Source organism: Rhinopithecus bieti, unplaced genomic scaffold (genome assembly GCF_001698545.2).
Source record: "Rhinopithecus bieti isolate Rb0 unplaced genomic scaffold, ASM169854v2 scaffold_20175, whole genome shotgun sequence".
Lineage (NCBI taxonomy): Eukaryota > Metazoa > Chordata > Mammalia > Primates > Cercopithecidae > Rhinopithecus > Rhinopithecus bieti.
In genome coordinates this window covers 1,985,096-2,001,119 of record NW_016809984.1, presented here as the reverse complement: position 1 = coordinate 2,001,119, position 16,024 = coordinate 1,985,096, and the positions used below count along the sequence as shown (strand labels likewise).

General features: G+C 41.2%; 2 gene segments (V, D, J or C); both read right to left on the bottom strand.

Moving 5' to 3' along the window:
- Positions 1–5,172: 5,172 nt before the first annotated feature.
- On the bottom strand, positions 5,173–5,829 carry LOC108541485 (T-cell receptor beta chain V region CTL-L17-like). The segment is given in 2 exon segments: positions 5,173–5,642; positions 5,745–5,829. Coding segments are annotated over 2 exon segments (519 nt in total).
- An 8,543-nt stretch (positions 5,830–14,372) lies between these two features.
- On the bottom strand, positions 14,373–15,814 carry LOC108541520 (T-cell receptor beta chain V region C5-like). The segment is given in 3 exon segments: positions 14,373–14,862; positions 14,969–15,052; positions 15,532–15,814. Coding segments are annotated over 2 exon segments (396 nt in total).
- Between the last annotated feature and the right edge of the window lie 210 nt (positions 15,815–16,024).

Below are 16,024 nucleotides of genomic sequence, written 5' to 3'. Positions count from 1 at the left end.
CTAGTTTGAAAACTGCTTTAAAATCCTTATGTCTCTCCTCCCAGTTTAATTAGGGCTTCTCCTGCAGCTGTTCTTGCCATGGCTCTTTAGACTAGTGATGAAGTCAGTTTATAGCTTGATCAACTTGATATTATAGCTTGATCAACTTGATAGCTCTTGGCGAGATCACAGCCTGCCAGGACAGGTTGTTTGATGAGCGCGGCTGGTGCGAGTTTGGGGATTTATTTCTGCCTAGGGTGAGATCCTGGGTAGTGCATGAAGAGTTGGAAAGAGAAGTAGCCAGCCATGCTAAAGAAGCAGATGTAATAAAGTAATAATGATAATAAAAATTAACTGCTGAAGGAAACAAAAGGAACCACTTTTGATGCACAGCTTACACTAGCATCATACTCTCTAAGCCCCTCTGATCACCAGTGTACTGCCCTCTTCTGGGACCCTCCTGGCATCAAGCCGTTGAGCCTGTGTTTCCTAAATTGCCACTTTTCCTGCACAGCCACACTTCCCTTTCCCTGAGTACATACACATAAAAGACATGGGCCTAGGAAAGGAAGGTCAGCTGGGTCAGGGGTACTGGAAGCCCCCAGGCTTTTTTATTTCTTGCACCATCAAAATCAGATAATATTTAATTTTCCCCATTCTTGGAAAATGCTGATTCAAAACAAAAAAAAAAAGTCACTTTTTTTAAAGCCACAGTGCTTCCTTGTGGCCAGTAGGCAGAAACAGCGCAAAAGTGCTCTCTTGCCAGGACACAGGGGACTTGTGCTTTGCTTTATTGAGTCATGGAGATATGGGAATTATGATTTGTTGGTGTTAGAAGGTCAAAAGGCAATCTCAATGTTGTTATGGCCTAAGATGGAACCACTTGAGAGATGAACATTGAAGTCAGACAAGTGGAGATAAAATATCAGTGTTAATAACCAACAGTACTCAGATAGGAGAGCAAATAGGCCAACCAACACTCTTCTGAATCAGAATTTAAATCATTCTCTCTCCCCTGCAAACTACAGACCAACCCTGTAAGGAAAAGAAAGTTTTTCCACTAATCTTAGTGCATGTTGAAGAAGCACCAAAAGAATCTACTTTTTTTCCCAGTAGCCAGGATGAAAGGGTGATGATGAAGAGAGACTAAGCTCAGATGAAGAGTAGACTAAATAAGATAACTTATTTCCCTTCCCATGGGAAACATTTGGCAAATAATGGAAAGACAAAAACCAGTGTATTACTTTAGGGAAGTTCCCCCAAATGGAAAATGTGGAACCAAGCATGTTTCCAGGGGACTGGGTTTAACTAGGAAATGATGATAGCCACACACCTGTGACTCCCTCCCGTTCCGACCCCCGCCCCTCAGGTGTGCGCACAAAACATGGCACAAACGAGTCACGACGGTGTAGGAATGAAGTAAATTCCATGTTCACTCTCTGCTTTCTGATTAACTTGGTTTTATTTATTTATTTTTATTATACTTTAAGTTCTGGGGTACATGTGCACAGCGTGCAGGTTTGTTACATAGGTATACATGGGCCATGGTGGTTTGCTGCACCCATCAACCCGTCATCTGCATTAGGTATTTCTGCTTATGCTATCCCTCCCCTTGACCCCTCCGCCCCAACAGACCCTGGTGTGTGATGTTCCTCTCCCTGTGCCCATATGCTCTCATTGTTCCAACTCTACTTATGCATGAGAAACATGCCGGTGTTTGGTTCTTTCTGTTCCTTTGTTTAGTTGCTGAGAATGAGTGGTTTCAGCTTCATCCCATGTCCCTGCAAAGGACATGAAACTCATTCTTTTATGCTGCATTGTATTCCATGGCATAATATGTGCGATATTTCCTTTATTCGGCATGTCATTGAATAGGCATTTGGGTTGGTTTCAAGCTCTGCTATTGTGAATAGTGGTTGCAATAAACCATACGTGTATGTGGTCTTTCATAGTAGAATGATTTATAATCTTTTGGGTATATACCCAGTTAATGAGATTGGTTGGGATCAAAATGTATTTCTGGTTTCTAGGTCCCTGAGGAATCGCCACACTGTCTTCCACAATGGTGGACTAATTTAGACTCCCACCATCAGTGTAAAAGCATTCCTATTTCTCGCACATCCTCTCCAGCCATCTTTGTTTCCTGACTTTTTAAATGATCACCATTCCTAACTGGCATGAATGGTACACTTGGTGATTTTGTGATTTTGATTTGCATTTCTCTAATGACCAGCAATGATGAGCTTTTTTTCATATGGTTGTTGGCTGCATAAATGTCTTCTTTTGAGAAGTGTCTGTTTATATCCTTTGCCCCATTTTCATGGGGTTGTTTTTTTCTTGTAAATTTGTTTAAATTCCTTGTAGATTCTGGATATTAGCCCTTTGTCAGATGGTTAGGTTGCAAATATTTTCTCCCATTCTGTAGGTTGCCTGTTCACTCTGATAGTAGTTTCTTTTGCTGTGCAGAAGCTCTTTAGTTTAATTGATCCCATTTGTCAATTTTGGCTTTTGTTGCAATTGCTTTTGGTGTTTTGGTCATGAAGTCCTTGCCCATGCCTATGTCCTGAATGGTATTGCCTAGGTTTTATTCTAGGGTTTTTATGGTTTTAAGTCTTACATTTAAGTCTTTAATCCATCTTGAGTTAATTTTTGTATAAGGTACAAGGAAAGGGTCCAGTTTCAGTTTTATGCATATAGCTAGTCAGTTTTCCCACCGCCGTTTATTAAATAGGTAATACTTTCCTCATTGCTTGTTTTAGTCAGGTGTGTCAAAGATCTGATCAAATTTAAACATTTACTCTCTATTCTCATTACCCTGTTCCAATGAAGCGTCGAAGGTTGTGTAATTAACAACATAATAATACTCTGAATGATAAAATGTCAAAACCAAGTGAGTGTCCCAGTTAGATTATAAATCCCCTTCAAGTTTTAAAAAAGTCCTTTCCTCGAAATTAAAGTTTCAGTATAACATTCCTCTATGCTATTTAAGTTAAATATCAAGCAAATCACAGACTAAGAATCTGACATTGAAATTCAAAGAACATTAAAACTTTAAATAAAATTATCTGATCTCCATCTGAGTAATTACAGAAGAGGAAACTCAAACTGTCAGAGGCGTTCAAACCAGAGTGACTCCATCTTAAGTGAAAGAAATGAGGCTGGGCCTTGCTGGGCTGCATTCCCAGGAAGTCAGGTATTCCTAACCTCTAGATGTTTACGGTTAAAGCAGTAGATTAATAATGTTTACTAAACAGACCCAGACTTGGGAATGTCATGATACCCCAACATCTTGAGAACAGAAACATTTCAAATTTCACTTTAAAGATTATAATATCGCTTCTTGCAAAAATAGTAATTAAGAAAATTAATCCTTTATCACAAACCCTTGTAGCAGAGCACATCTCTCAACGATCTTTTCTTGTCCTATATATAAACAAGTATTGTACCTAGGGTAGATGTGCTCCTCCTGTTACCGTTGGGAAAGCCCTACTCTGTCTATGGAGTAGCTGTTCTTTCACCAGTTTATTTTCTCAATAAACTTGCTTTGGCTCTGCACTGTGGAATCACCCTGAATTCTTTCTTGCATGAGATCCAAGAACCTTCTCTTGGGGGTTGGATCAGGACCCCTTTCTTGTAACAAAATTAACCCTTCTGTTATTATTTAAATTGTTGGGTAAATTACCACACTAACAAAAACTGCAGCTAATTAATATCCCAAAAACATTATGAGGGATAACTGGTCCAGAATCTTGGAGAAGGCAGGAGCCTGGGGAGTGAGCACAGCAGTCACTGCCCTTAGGGGCATTTGCTGATCTCAGCCCAGCTCTCAGGAAGCTGACTCACAGGCTGGGGGTAAAGGCTAAGACCAGACTTCACTGAGTGTGACCACTGAGGAACTTGAACAGAAACAATGAACTAGTAGGAAACCTGCTCTCCAGGGGCTCCAGGACACCTCAAGCCTTGGATTCTGTTTCAGGGAGTCCTGGATTGTTTATGCATCCGTGCACTTTACAAAGCACAGTAAAATTATCTCTGGAGAAAGATATGTCATTCTAGACCAAAAATTATTTCTACAACCATAGTGTCTGGCACAATGTTGAAAATAATCAGGTTTATAAGGAAAAATACAAACAAATGACCGAGAAGCAGCACAAAAGAAAATCAACACAAGCAAGCCACAGAGATCTCAGAGGTGAACAGGAACAGACAGACTGAAATAACTGAGAGTCCTACGTTCAGTGAAATACAAGATGCTCTCAAGAAGTGTAACAAGGGAATCACTGACAGCCACGGTCCTTCAGAGGATTCCCAGGAAGCTGCCTTCCCAAGCATTCTAACCAGTACTTCAGAATGATTTCTAATACAAGAGAATCCGGGCAGATGTTAGGGTAGAGACTACAGTCGGACACACACAGTGCATTATTAGAGGAGACGGTTGGACCAGGGGCAGGTCATTGCTTCCGAAGTTCTGGCAGGAATATCTAATGCATTAAGGAGCTATTTCAATGGACAGACAAGGAAATGGGCAGACAAGTGCAAGTGTCCTCACCAGCCTCTGAAGTAGCTGGCCCAGGACTAACTATAGTGTTGGGCTATGTCTGTTATATTGAAAAGTTAAAGCACTCCGGGGAGGCAAAATTCATTTTGGGCTAAGATTTGGGAATTGTTTCCAGGATAACCATTTGTGTGCCTTTCTTTGAAGTTTAAAGTGTGCGGAATGAAATAGCTGAAATGATCAACATCATCATCATTACAATAGTATTATTATTGTCATATTTCCACAAAAACAGAGGGAAAGGATTTCCAAACACATAGTATCTGTTGAGATTTGATTGCATGAAACATCCAGTGTGAGGTCAAGAAGAGATTCCAGAGCCAGGATAAGATTCAAATCATTCACATGCTGACAAGGGCAGAAGGAGGGCCTGCTGTTTGTTACTTGCATGAAATCAATATCTGTATTATTAAAGTTTAACACACATGTTTTGGTGATTAAATGTTTTTATTTTCAAGTTTGTGTATTTATCTTCTTAATTAACATACAGCATTGTACGCATTTTTTATAGAAGAACAATCATCACTGCCCCTGAGGACTAGGTCTGTGATAAATCACTTTCAGTTTTGGTTTCCTGAATTCCCACCCAGAAGTCTTTCAAATCCCTAAGGCATATTTTCAACCAACAATTATAGTGCTCATGTTTTAAGAAAGAGTTCATTTCCTCCCACTGTATGAATCCTAGCTATATCTGAAAACCCGCTTCTTCCCTGGGAGGATGAGGAATAAGGAAAGGCTGCTGTGAGCTGATAGAGAGGAGAGAGCCCTGCAGTTTTGTGCACAGGAGGGAAGTGTCTCTGCATCGCTGTGGCTAAGCTGCTGGCACAGAGATACACGGCCGAGTCCCCAAGCTCTGCAGGCTGAATCCTGAGAGTGGAGTTTACTCCTTTGAGCCTCTCTGCAGAAAATCGATCCTTAGGCAACTGTGAGTCATATACTACACCCTCATTCTGAAACCGAACCAGAAGCTCTGGGCCCTGTCCCAGGATCTGCCGGTACCGGTAAAGGGTAGCATGGCCAGATATAGGATCACACCAAAAAGCCACAGCCTGGCTTTTCTCTGTAATCTTATATCTGGGGGACTGGGCAACTCCAGCTTCTGTGAATTCTGTTGGGGAAAAAAGACAGAATTTGGAAACAGAAATACAGAAATGACTGAAGTAATCACTGGAATTTCCAATGGGATGATCATGGTGTTCTTAGGACTCACCTGCCCGCAGGAGACAGAGGGCCACCCAGCAGAGGAGCCCGGTGCTCATGGCAGGGTCAGGGCAGGATGAGAGTTTTGCCAGTTCAGGGTCCTTGTGAACAGGAGCAGAGGAGGAGGGACGCCCCGTCCTTATATGGCAGTTCCTACAGTGACATCTTTGTCTCCACAAATGCCTAAGTTCTTAGAAACCAATTGTTATGAACTAAAACAGAGCTAGAAGTTGCTTTAGCATATTCATGGACTGTGTGTAAGTTCATCAAACTGTCTTCACTCACATCTCTGGGGCTTGGGGGATTGGATCACCCACTGCATCTTCAGGCCCCTTGTCAGGCCCCTGAGCCAAAGCTAAGCCATCGTATCCCCTGTGACCGGCACATACATATCCAGATGGCTGGTTCCTGCCTTAAGTGATGACATTCCACCACAAAAGAAGTGAAAATGGCCTGTTCCTGCCTTAACTGATGACATCACCTTGTGAAATTCCTTTTCCTGGCTTATCCTGGCTCAAAATCTCCCCCACTGAGCACCTTGTGACCTCCACCCCTGCCTGCCAGAGAGCAACTCCCTTCACTGACTCTCTTTTCAGACTCAGCCTGCCTGCACCCAGGTGAAATAAACAGCCATGTTGCTCACACAAAGCCTGTTTGGTGGTCTCTTCACATGGATGCGCATGAAACCCATCCTCTGCTAGATGTTTCTACTTGAATGTGTCAAAGGCAACTCAAAGTACAGACAGCAATTCGTAACCTCTGTGTCTTATCTGTATATCCTTCTCTCTGGGCATTTCTGTCTTACCAGGTTCTCCATCTTCTCATTGCTCTGAGCTTAGACAGAGCGGGAGCTGGGGTAGTTGACACAGGTTTATCCTAGAAGCATGTTGAGCCAGCTGACATGCTCTAAGCTAAAGGGGTAAAATAATACCCTGAGAGAGAGTTGGAAGGGTTCATTTTTTGTGAAGGACAATGACCAGTTTTTTCTTTTCTGTACGGTCTTCATGATGCATTGTGTACCAAGTCTTCATCAGAGTTCTGCCTATGGTTCTTGGTCATCTGTGTAATGAAAGTTCTGATATCTTATAAGATGGGTGGGGACTCTCTTATCCCTGAAAATATCATTGCGGATACTGTAAGAAATCCAAAATCAGATTTGTTGAAATCTTGAAAAAAACCTTGTAGATTTAGTGTAATTTACAATTGAACAGCAGAGGCTAGTATCTGGCATTTTTTTTTCTAATGGGGCTACATTAGTCACAAATATACTTTTATTCATTGCCTAAGGGGTAAAGAAAGGGAAGAGTTATGGGATGGAGCACCTGAGAGTTGGCATAAGACAACAATACAAGGAGATGCATATCCAGAGAGCTGGGAACGAGGATATATGTGTTCAGCAAGGCGGGTTCAGAGATTTCCACTAAATCCCCAAAACCTACAGTACACATGTCAAGGTTATCAGGTGAACACCTGTGGGTATAGAATTACAAGAACCATCTGTCTCTGTCATAAATCTTCTACCACTGAGGTAAACAACTGCTGATTTGAGTCAAACTCATGTAGGTACCAGGCAATCATTGCATGATGGAAAATTTCTTCACATTAAGGTGCCACTACCTGCTCCATCTTCGTGACCAGGGTTGTGGCTCTGAGTGACAACAGCATTCAGGGGATAGAGGCTGGTGGCTGGAAACAGGACTTATCCGTCTATCAAACCTATCAGTCACAGGACCTACATGTGATGTGCTTGCGAGTGAGGCATGCCAAGTCCAGGGAGGACATTCCTCATTGTTCCTGGGCCGCACCTGCTTCCTGGGCAGCACAACTGATAAATTCTTGACAGAATCTTTGTCAAGGCAGGAATGAGGCATCATCGTGCTGCTCAGGGAAGAAAAAGCCAGAGCCTGGGACATCTGGTTCTTATTCAGAATATTTGCAGGGCTATTTGAGATAAGCCTATCTGCAGAGGTCTGGAATTGTCCACTCCCTCTCCTATGTTCCCTTTACATCCTCCTGTCCACCGTCCAGGGCACAACTGGAATGGGTTAGGTGTGGGGTACAGGTGAATTGCTAAGGTTTCTCTGAGTTCTCCTGAGGAGGAAGTGGTTCTCCCTTTCTATGGGTCTCTGAACATGCGGGTTGGCTCCTGGCTCTCCTCCATCTATCCCCATGCAAGCCCAGAACATTCTTCACTCAATGATTTGCTACAGTTGGGATTTCCCTGCTGAACAGAGGTTACCTACCTGCATCGATGGGGGATGAAGAGTTTCCATTTAATGTCTCACATTCCACTGGCCACTCACAACATCTGCCAACTAGATCCTGAATGCTGGGATGAAGCCACACTTTTCCTTTAAACTTAACTCCTCAGGCAGCACTGACCCCTGATTCAAAAGCAAGCCAACCCCAGCAAACCCTAGTGCTGCCTGCCAGCCAATGGCTCAGAGTTACCAGGCTCAGGCTCTCAATTCATGGGTCAGAAATACTGGGGCCATGTCTATACTGTCCTCAGTAGAATCAGGGCTAATATCAGACAGTGTTTGTGAGGAACTGGAGGGAATTCCTCTCAGCTCCATCTATTCCTACTGTCTTGCCAGAGCCCTGCCTGCAGTTTGGCTGTGGTTTGTCCCCAACAAAACTCATCTTGGTCCTCAATGCAGCAATTTTGAGCCTCAATGTAGCGATTTTGAGCCACATGGGAGTTGTTTGGGTCATGGGGTTGGACTCTTCATGGAAGATTAATGCCAGGAGTCAGTTTTCTCTCTCCAGGATCTGGATTAGTCACTGTAAGAGCAGGCTGGTACAAAGTGAGGGTCTTGCTCATCCCGGTTTTCCTTGCACAGGCCTGCTCTTTCTTCTGCTTCTCTTCCATGTTGTGACACAGCACAGAGCCCTCAAAAGAAGCCTAGAGGTTGGTGCCCCGGTCTTGGCCTTTCCAGCCTCCAGAATTGTAAGCCAAGTAAACCTTTTCTCTTTATACATTTCCCAGCCTCAGGTATTCTGTTACAGCAGCAGAAGACAGACTAAGGCAGCCCTTCTCCCCGTTACACAAATACGTACTGCCCAGCCTTAACTTGGCAAACTCACTATTTTTCTGTTTACATTCAATCACCTTTGAAAGTTTTTGAGTTTTGGCCAAATTGTAGAATGCTCAGAATATCTTGACACAGGGAAAACATTTGTTAAATGGCCTCCTGCCTGCATTGTTAACTAAGTTTTGTGCCGGTTTCAGAGATATCAAGCTGTTTTGTACTCAAACTGTAAATTATCTTATCTTCTTTTGAAACTTTCTGAAAATTTTAGCCTGTCTCCAATGAAAAAAGTATTTTATAGGGCTAAAAAAGACTTTATCTTTTATATTTATTTATGATATTGACAGAATATTTCAAAGATATTAAAACTAAATATAAGAGATACCCAACATTATACTGAAATAATGCCAACATTTTATTTTGGTCTGTTAATACATTTCATTCAAAGTTTATTTAAAAACTGAACACCTATGGAAAAGTTTAGAGAACAATAAAACAAACAGAATCTTAAAATGTACATCTGTATACCAATTGTTAACATTTTGTGACCTTTACATCTCTCTGTATATTTTACCCTTAGTTTCTGAAACGTTTTTTCCTTAGTAATTCAATATGTCTCTTCTAAACAATTGGCATTATCTTACATAACCACAAATGTCACTATTACACTCAAAAAATTAGCATTCATATAGCATCATTATCCAGTATATACTTTACATTCAAATTTCTCCAGTTGCCTCAACACATCCCTTGGTTTTGATTTACTTTTTCCTCTAGGGCAAAATCAAAGATCATGTATTTCAGGAGGTTGTCGGGTCTCTTTAGTTACTTTTCAACGATACATCTCCTCCAGCCACTTACCATATTTTCTGTTTTCATGACCATAGATTTTGAAGTGTCCTGGTCAGCTTACTTGTAAAACAGCTCACAGTAAAAATTTTCATATTATTAGAGGTTAATTACTTGCGAAATGCACACCATAGACAATGCCTATTTCCCATTGCATCCAGTCAATCACAAGAACGTGGAATGTCATTTGTATGCATTTTGGCAATGCTAAATTTGAGATGACTGATCCCAGATCCCTCCATTGTGAATGTGCCCTTTGCCCTTTGTAATTAAATAGTAATCCGTGTATTGATGCTTTGAAACAATGTACATATGCTGTTAGGCCCCAAAATCATATATAAGGAAATCATCATTGAAAATTCCCCAAATCTGGGGGAAGACAGCAACATCCAGGTGCAGGAAGCTTGGAGGCTGCCAATCAAATTTAACTCAAAAAGGGGTTCACCAAGACACGATATAATCAAATTACCAAAATCAAAGCCAAAGAAACAATACTAACAGCAGCAAGCAGTGAGAAACATACCACATTTAAGGGAGCCCCAGTACAGCCTTTAGCAGATTTCTTAGCAGAAACCTAACAGGCCAGGAGAGAGCAGAACAGTATAATTCAAAGTACTGAAGGAAACAAAGACTATTAGTTTAGGCATCTACTGATGGAATTTGTCTGTAATTATTGAATGGTTACATTGATTTTCTAATTAGATATATCAACTAGCATTCTTCCGTTATAAAGACATTCTTATCCATCTCTTTTATTGTCATTATAGCCTCATAGATTTTATAACTTGTTATAAATCAGTATCCTCATTATTCTTCTTTAATGCTTGCATTGACCCAGATTTGGCTAACGGAGCCCCTTGAAATGGCTTCTATGGATTTTGAACCTGTCTTCTTGATTCTGATCTTTTTCTTAATTTCTACCAAAAGATCATCTAACACTTTTCTTTCCCTTGATATGCAAGTAATCTTTTATAAGGAATAACATTTGGAATAAAGTAATGTACCTATTGTTACTGGGGAACACAAACAAAAAGCAAATACAGCCATTAATTTACTTTGTATTGTATTTTAGACCCTTCCCTGGATAGAGTTAGGACGTATATAATCTTTAAAATCTTAAGTTCATATTGATAACTCCAATTCAAATCAGCACCACAGATTTCTTCCTCATCTTCCCGTTTCTTATTTATATCTCTCTTCTCTTTGTAAAATATCTAATTCTAAGAAGTACCAATAAATTACTTATTTCTCTCTTCTACAGTATACCAAAAATGTCTCAGAAGTACTGCATTAAAAACATTAGCCATAACACATCACCCAAGAGAATTTTAATCTCAATTTCCTCCAGTATCATCACAGTACACCAGCGTAAATCTAAAGTCAGTAGAGACTCTAAAAACGCAATCAAATAAAATAAGTATTACCTCCAAAGAGGTATGCAAATTGCCCATAGGCACAAGAAAAGACTTGTAACATCTTTAGTCATTAGGTAAATGCAAATCAAACCACAATGAGATATTATTCACACTTACTAGGATGGCTATAAAAATAGTAATCGTCAGCATCATATTTTTGAAAAGAAAAAGAAAAGGAAATAACAAGTCCTGGAAATGTTGTGAAGAAACTGGACATTGCCGGTGGAAAGCTAAAATCGTGCAGTTGCAACAAAAAAACATTTTGGTAGTTACTCAAAATGAGAAACAGAATTACCAAAGGACCCAGAAGTTCCACTCCTAGGTATATACCCAAAAGAATTGAAAACAAGGAATCAAACAGATATTTTCAGGCCAATCTTGACTGCATCATTGTTCTCAATATCTACAAGGTGGAAACCACCCAAATGTCAACTGACTAATGAATGAATAAACAAATGTATTATATACATACAATGAAATATGATTGAGAAAGAAAAGAAATGAAGTTCTGATCAATGCTACAATATGGATGCATCTGGAAAGCATTATGCTAAGTGAAAGAAGCCAGAAATAAAAGGAAAAATATTCCCTGATTTCATATAAATATATTATCTACAATAGGCAAATTTGTTCATATAGAAAATAGAGTTTGCCAGAGGAGAGGGAGAGTGAAGTTATTACTTAATGGGTACAAGGTTTCTGTTTGGGGTGACGAAAATAATTTTGGAAACGGATAATGCTGATAATTCCACAACAAGGTGAATGTACTTCATACCACTGAATTGTACATTTAAAAAATAAATTGAGAAAATTATATGTTACACTCATTTTACCATACTTTTTAAAAGGTGGAAAGACTGCCATCAAAACAGGAAAAACACTGACAGCGGCATTCTCCATTATTGAACTTAAAGACAATGAAAGGAACCCAAGGGATTTAAATACACTGATAAATTTTCCAGAAATGTGGTTTGTCACAATATATCCCACAGTGAGTTTTCTGATGTAGTTGTAATTGTTTTTTGTAATAAATATATGAACAATTCTCACTAGTCCATATGTCTACTCAAATGTAGGACTGTCATTCCTTGGAAAAGTATCCAATCTAGTAATTTTGAAATCATAACTTACTGTTTCAGGTTACAATATTCTGATTGTGAGTAAGGTTGAAAAGTTATTCTCATGTTTAGTGGTAACTTATATTCACTCTTGTGTGAATTGCCTACTCAGCCTCAGTATTGCTGTTTTTATTGGGTTGTCTTCTTTTTTTTTTTTTTTTGAGACTGAGTCTTGCTCTGTCACCCAGGCTGGAGTGCAGTGGCGACATCTCGGCTCACTGCAAGCTCTGCCTCCCAGGTTCATGCCATTCTCCTGCCTCAGCCTCCCGAGTAGCTGGGACTACAGGCGCCTGCCACGATGCCCGGCTAATTTTTTGTATTTTTAGTAGAGACGGGGTTTCACCGTGATAGCCAGGATGGTCTCGATCTCCTGACCTTGTGATCCGCCCGTCTCGGCCTCCCAAAGTGCTGGGAATACAGGCATGAGACACCGCGCCCGGCCGGGTTGTCTTCTTAATATTAAGTAATAAGAATATTTAGTCATTCTAGATACTAATTCTCTTAGACAAGAACAGCTGTGCTACAGAAAACAAAACAAAACAAATCCTAAAATCTCGCCAGTGTAGCTTTATGAAGTTTTACTTCCCATGACCACAAAGTCCAGTGTGGCATGAGCAGCTTTCTTCAGTGATTGTCCACCAAATTATGACCCAGTGAGCCAGGCTGCTTCCGTATTATCATCAGCCAATCTGTACCTTGTAGCTCCCAAGTTCAAGACATGGCAAAAGAGAGTTGAAGAGTGTCTGTGCACAAGAGTTGACAGAATGCTGGACACTGCAGTGCTTAGAAAGTCCTGCTTGCAAGATTGGCTGAAATCTGGGAACTTGGCTGGTGAACAGTGTCCTGAACTGACGTAAAGTTTCTCCTGACTGAGAGGGGTGGCTCATTGTGCCTAGACTGGTGTTGCAAATAATAATTATGCTGAACATCAGATTTCCTTCTGGGATCTAGACTTTTGGTTCATGCTAGACAGTAGGTGCCTGTGTGAACAGCCTCTACTAAACCCTCTTGGATGCTAAGTCTGTAATGGGCTGCCTTGGCAGAAACAGTGCACATGTGTTAATGCATTTTTGCTGCTGGGAGGAGAGAGAGCTCTGTGTGACCCCTCCTGGGAGGAAGAGAGCATAAGGAAGCCTGCCTGTGAATTCCTCCAGATTCTACCTGTGTGTTTTCTCTGTATGATCTGCTGCAGAGTATTTACTATGACACTTTAAAAAATCTTAGCCATGAGGACAACTCTATGCCATATACCAACACTCCAAACATGGGAGTACATTTAGAGACTCTCAACACAGTGCCACAGAATATTTTTAAGGGCCAGGCTTGAAATGAGCTGACATCATTTTATCCCACTATTCAGAACCTGGTGACACGTTCTCAACCCTCCAACTGCAAGGGAGGCCAGAAACCATGGAGGAGCTACGGGTATTCAGTGATGTTCTGAATGTTCTCTGTCACACTGAATGTTCTCTGTCACACTGAATGTTCTCTGTCACACTGATTTCTCATCATTTGTATGTATTCCTCATGCCTTTCCCAGGCTGTAGCTTAACTTTTTATTTTTTATGGTGTGTTTTGGCTTGAAACAATTTAATGCAACTAGCGTTATGAATATTGTTCTTTTGGCTTGTGGCTTCTTTTGTCTCCTCTAAAAAAGTCATCCCCCAAGTGAATGCATAAAATATTTTTTAAAAATTTTTCTAGCAAACTTTCTGTTTTGCTTTTTACAATTAAGAGCAAGTGTGCCTGAAATACACTTTAATTTAAGAAATGAAGTAGAGATGTAGGACTAAGTGGGTGGTATGTACACTCAGTGCAGAAGAAAGTATTTATGTAAACAATCCCCAGGGTGGAAAACAACGGACACATATGAAGAAATAACTGCATGTAGGGGAGCGTGACTAGAGCAGAGAGCCAGGGAAAACATGGTGCAAAATGACGATGAAGAGGTAGGTAAATGGGTAATGATACAGGACCTCGTGGGTCTATTACCCTTAGAAGAAAGGCACCCCAGGAGCAGAGACCACATAGGCAAAGATTCATGATTGTGAGTTGAAGGGTAGTAGAGGGTAGGGGAAAGCGTAGATGGAAAAGTCACCCATCCCTTAGGGGAGAGAAGAATATGGTGGGTTTCAAGTTGTCAAGGAAATTAGGAATCTCAACTAAAGATGCCTTTTCCATTTTACAAAAGGAAATAGGGAACTGCAGAAGCTAAGGGTGTTGGGGTGCCCTCCAGTTGTTCTGAGACTGGGGTAGGAATGGACCTCAACACCAAGGGTCATATGGCCCCTGCTCTATGGCCCCCAGCCTAGCCAGGGCTCTCTGACTCCTATGAAGGCTGGGACTTGGGAGCACAGACTATCTCAATCATTCTAACTGCCCTTTATGTGCAGAGAGAAGGCAGCTGTGCAGCACTGTGGACTCACTGCTGGCGCAGAAATACACAGATGTCTGGGAGGAGGCAGCAGACTCCAGAGTGAGGGGGAAATCCTCTTTATTTGATCTAGAGACACTGTAGCCATCTGGGACTTCTCCTTTGTTAGTGTCTGGAACACCATATGAGTAATGGATCAGCCTCAGCCCATGTCCCAGGTCTTGTCGGTACCAGAACATATTGTTGTGGTTCCAAGTCTGGTGACATGTCAAGGTCACCTGTCTTCCTGTCTCTGTGATCTTGTGTCTTGGGCTCTGGATGATTTCAGCATCCCTGTGTCCTGTAATAGAGAACAACAGATACTGATGTTGTCATCCCAATAGAAAAGCCTGCATTGAGGCCTTGGGAATTCCAGGGAAGGAGGCCCTCCTGTGACCAGTCCTCACCTGCCCACAGCAGACAAAGGGCCACATAGAAGAAGAGCCTGGTGCCCATTTCAGCTCTAGGTCAGGATCTTGTGTTTCCCAGCTCTGCTGTGGGCAAATTGAAGTTGGGCTCTAAGTGACTTGATGATGTCACTGTCCCTGCTAAATGCTTGAACTGCAGAGCTAACCTGCCACACCCCTTCTCTTCCCCACAGGAACAAATTATTTATAACAGAGTTGAATAATGTTTAGGTCTGTTTTGAAAGAAATCTAATAAACTCCTTAACTTTTTCCCTGATTTTAGTAGGGGAATTTGTTCTTCTATGTATATTTTATTTCCATTATGAGAAATTCTTTATCTGAATACCATTTTCACTTTTATGAATATTTCTCTAGGCTAAAGAACATTGTCATAGCAGTCCTGCTGCCTTTTATGACTTCCCGCACAAAATTCAACTCCAAATTGAATTATTTTCCTCTTCATTTAACCTCTGGACACTTGTATGTCAGCCTACAGGGATACCTCAGTTAAATGACATCCAGAAAGGTCTCCAAGTTTGAAGTTCAAGGTTCAAGGTCATTACCGTTTGAAGACTTATTTCATACTCATTACACCTGATGGGAGTGTCACTGTCCAAGCTCTGGGTGCTGTGTGTTCTTATGGGCATGTTTTCCTCCTTTGCTTCAGGTAAAGCTGCACACACTGCACCACCTAAGTCCCCTGAGTGACTGTACTTCCTGTGAAGAAGAGAGGAGGCTAATCATTAGGAATGTGGATGAAATGTTCATCCAGAACTGCACCTATCTGGAGCCTCTAGGGTCACAGGAAAAGGCTCTATTCCCATCCAGAAGATCTTATATTCACCAAATTGGAGAAGGTTGATGGGTTTGTAAATGTGCTATGGTCCAAAACTCACATCTAGTCCATAGCACTGCAATAGTTATTTCAGATACAGTAGGTTATCTATTGCACATCTTGATGCAACCTGGAGGAGTAATTCCCACAATCACGCTCCAGTGAGAGAGGACACAGAATCAGAAGTGGAGACAGGGAGGAGGCCCATGAGCACTCCCATA